We start from the raw sequence: 2,560 nt of genomic DNA, 5'->3' as shown, positions 1-2,560 counted from the left end.
ACCATCGAACTCAGTCAGGGAAAGCAGAAGAAAACTAGTCACTTTGCCTACTACATCATCAGCCATTTACGAAGATAGTCGATTCAATACAAATAGAAGCCAAGTTAAAGACAATCGTTCGTATGTCAGTCTTAAAAAGAGCAGCCAAAAGATCGAAGTTTATACAAAGGTTAATAGCAAAGTACTCCATAGGTATAAGTCATTGAGGGTTTTATGATTTATATTTCTTTCATGTCTATACCAATAGTTTTGCCAGTTTGAATATTTTTTATTGATATGCTATTGATTCCATGATCACGTCTTGGGGATGCTGAAAAGAGAAGAAATGCTGGTCTTGGTTTAGATTCTAAAGATGGCTCTGCCAAGATGGGTGCAACAGACAGTCTCCTAATCTTTCCATCAGTTATGATCTCTTCATTTTACTTCGCAGGGATGGAATTGGTCACGATCACTTGATCAAGTAGGGACCCTTTGATGTTGTCCAAAGCTTTTCCAGTTAGCAATCCATGGTTGCAAAGCAGGACACGCTCAGAGCTCCTTTTTCCTTGAGGACCTTCGTAGCTTCCACTAGAGTTCCAGCAGTATCGATGATATCATCAATTATGATGGCTTGTTTTCCCTCCACATTACCCACTAAATGCATTGTTCCGATCTCTCCTGCAGCTTTTCTTTGCTTGATTATCATAGCCAATGAAGTCTCCTTCACTCCCACTGAGGAGAGAAGAGCTTGGAAGTTTTTAGCTCTTGTGACTCCTCCAGCATCAGGAGAAACCACCACGATGTCCCTCAAGGGTATCTTCTTCTGCTCGACGAAGTAATTCAAGGCCACAGGTTAGCCTCCAGATTGTCAACAGGCACTCTTGGTCCAAAGAAGCCTTGGATTTGACCTGAGTGGACGTCAACCAGGATAACTCTGTCGACTCCTACGGTTTCGAGCAGTCTAGCCACATCAGCAGCCGAAATGGGACTCTTGGCGCAGTTTTTCTTCTTGGCGAGCATATCCGTAGTATGGCATGACCACGATGATCTTTTTGGCGCTCGCTCTTCGCATAGTCGAGACCATGAGAAGTAATTCCATCAAGCTTTCATTGACGGGTGGGGAAGTGACTGTATGATGTATACATTTTTGGATCTGACGTTGTCCTTGACTTATATACTGACTTCGCCGTCATTGAATCTGCCCACTTTGATATTTCCAAGCTCTATCTTGAGAATTTATGCTATTTCTTTGGCAAGTGCATCGTTTGAGTTGCCTGTGAAGATGACCATATCCTTCCTGCATTAAACTATAGCTACCTGTATTCTTCAGTAAGTTCGAAAGATATATCTTTACGGTTATGGTATTTTTAGTTGAGAATCCTTTTCAGCTTCTTATTTATCCGCTAGTTTTCCTCACTCGTTGGAAAGTAAGGTGACAATTTGATCAAAGAGAAGCCGTAAAGAGACCGAGTTGCCTTGGTCCGAAGAAACGAAAGAAAGATCTAAACATAAATTATAAATTAAATCTATACAGTTCAGTTATAATAGGAGAAGTTTCGCTTTATTCCTATGGATCCCCCAAAGAAGATTGCGAAAATTAATTAGCTTGGTAATAATACTTTGACTATATCCTTTCATTGATTTGATATGTAAATGATGAGAAATTATTGATTTAATCACTATCATTCTGATTAAACAAGATTATCATTGACGAAAAGCCCTTTTACTACGCTTCCGTCATTGCCTTTGTATAATCCTTGCCCATTCATCTTGTCACCCTTCCACTATCCCTAGTAGAAACTGCCGTCTGTCCAGGCATATCTTCCTTTCCGAATCGGTTTCCCTCGACAAACTCGCCCTCATAGAAGTCTTAATTGGCAAAGTATATTTTCCAAAGCCATGCTTCTTGCCATTCCTCCATTCGCCATTATAACATCTCCAGTTTCCATCTTCAAGATTCCCTTTCCTTACTTTTTATCACGCACCCATGAGCCACGATAGTGGTCGCCATTATTATATCGATATTCTCCTTCACCATCTCTCAACCCATTCTTCCACGTCCTTCGTACTCATCCTGGTTGGCGTATCTCATGCTCCCATATCCTTTTCTCATCGTTGGCCCAGTACCGGAATATAGTCCTTCTGGTGACGTCATCCTACCTACGTAAAAAGCAGAATACCGTTTCCTTGCTTAAGACCGTTTTTGAAAGTGCCTTCGTAGATGACATTGATGTTATATCTCATAATTCCGTATCCGTTGGGCTTGTCCTCGCTAAAGTTTCCCTTGAAGTGAGCTCCATTTCCGTAGTAGATTTCCCTTCGCCTTCCTTCATACCGCCACGGTAGACTCCTACAAACCTATCTCCATTGCTATGAATGACTTAAGCTGGTCCATTCATGATTCCTCTTTCCCAACTTCCTTTGATTTTCACCTCTCCGGAGAGGAGATAGTAACTCCATTTCCGTGCCACAGATCGTCTGCCCATTCTCCATCATATACTTCTCCAGTTGCGATATAGTTATAAATTCCGTAGCCGTGTTTCATCTGGTTGATGAAGGTGCCCTTATACTGGTCACCACT

The 2,560-nt window shown here is 41.6% G+C and overlaps 1 protein-coding gene across 1 annotated transcript; it reads right to left on the bottom strand.

The window, feature by feature from the left end:
* Positions 1-218: 218 nt before the first annotated feature.
* LOC116268052 (uncharacterized) lies at positions 219-1,269 on the bottom strand. The gene is given in 5 exon segments (XM_031649882.1): positions 219-511; positions 514-831; positions 834-988; positions 990-1,107; positions 1,110-1,269. Coding segments are annotated over 5 exon segments (1,044 nt in total).
* Between the last annotated feature and the right edge of the window lie 1,291 nt (positions 1,270-2,560).

This window comes from Nymphaea colorata, unplaced genomic scaffold (genome assembly GCF_008831285.2).
Source record: "Nymphaea colorata isolate Beijing-Zhang1983 unplaced genomic scaffold, ASM883128v2 scaffold0075, whole genome shotgun sequence".
NCBI lineage: Eukaryota > Viridiplantae > Streptophyta > Magnoliopsida > Nymphaeales > Nymphaeaceae > Nymphaea > Nymphaea colorata.
This window is presented reverse-complemented; position numbering and strand designations above follow the sequence as displayed.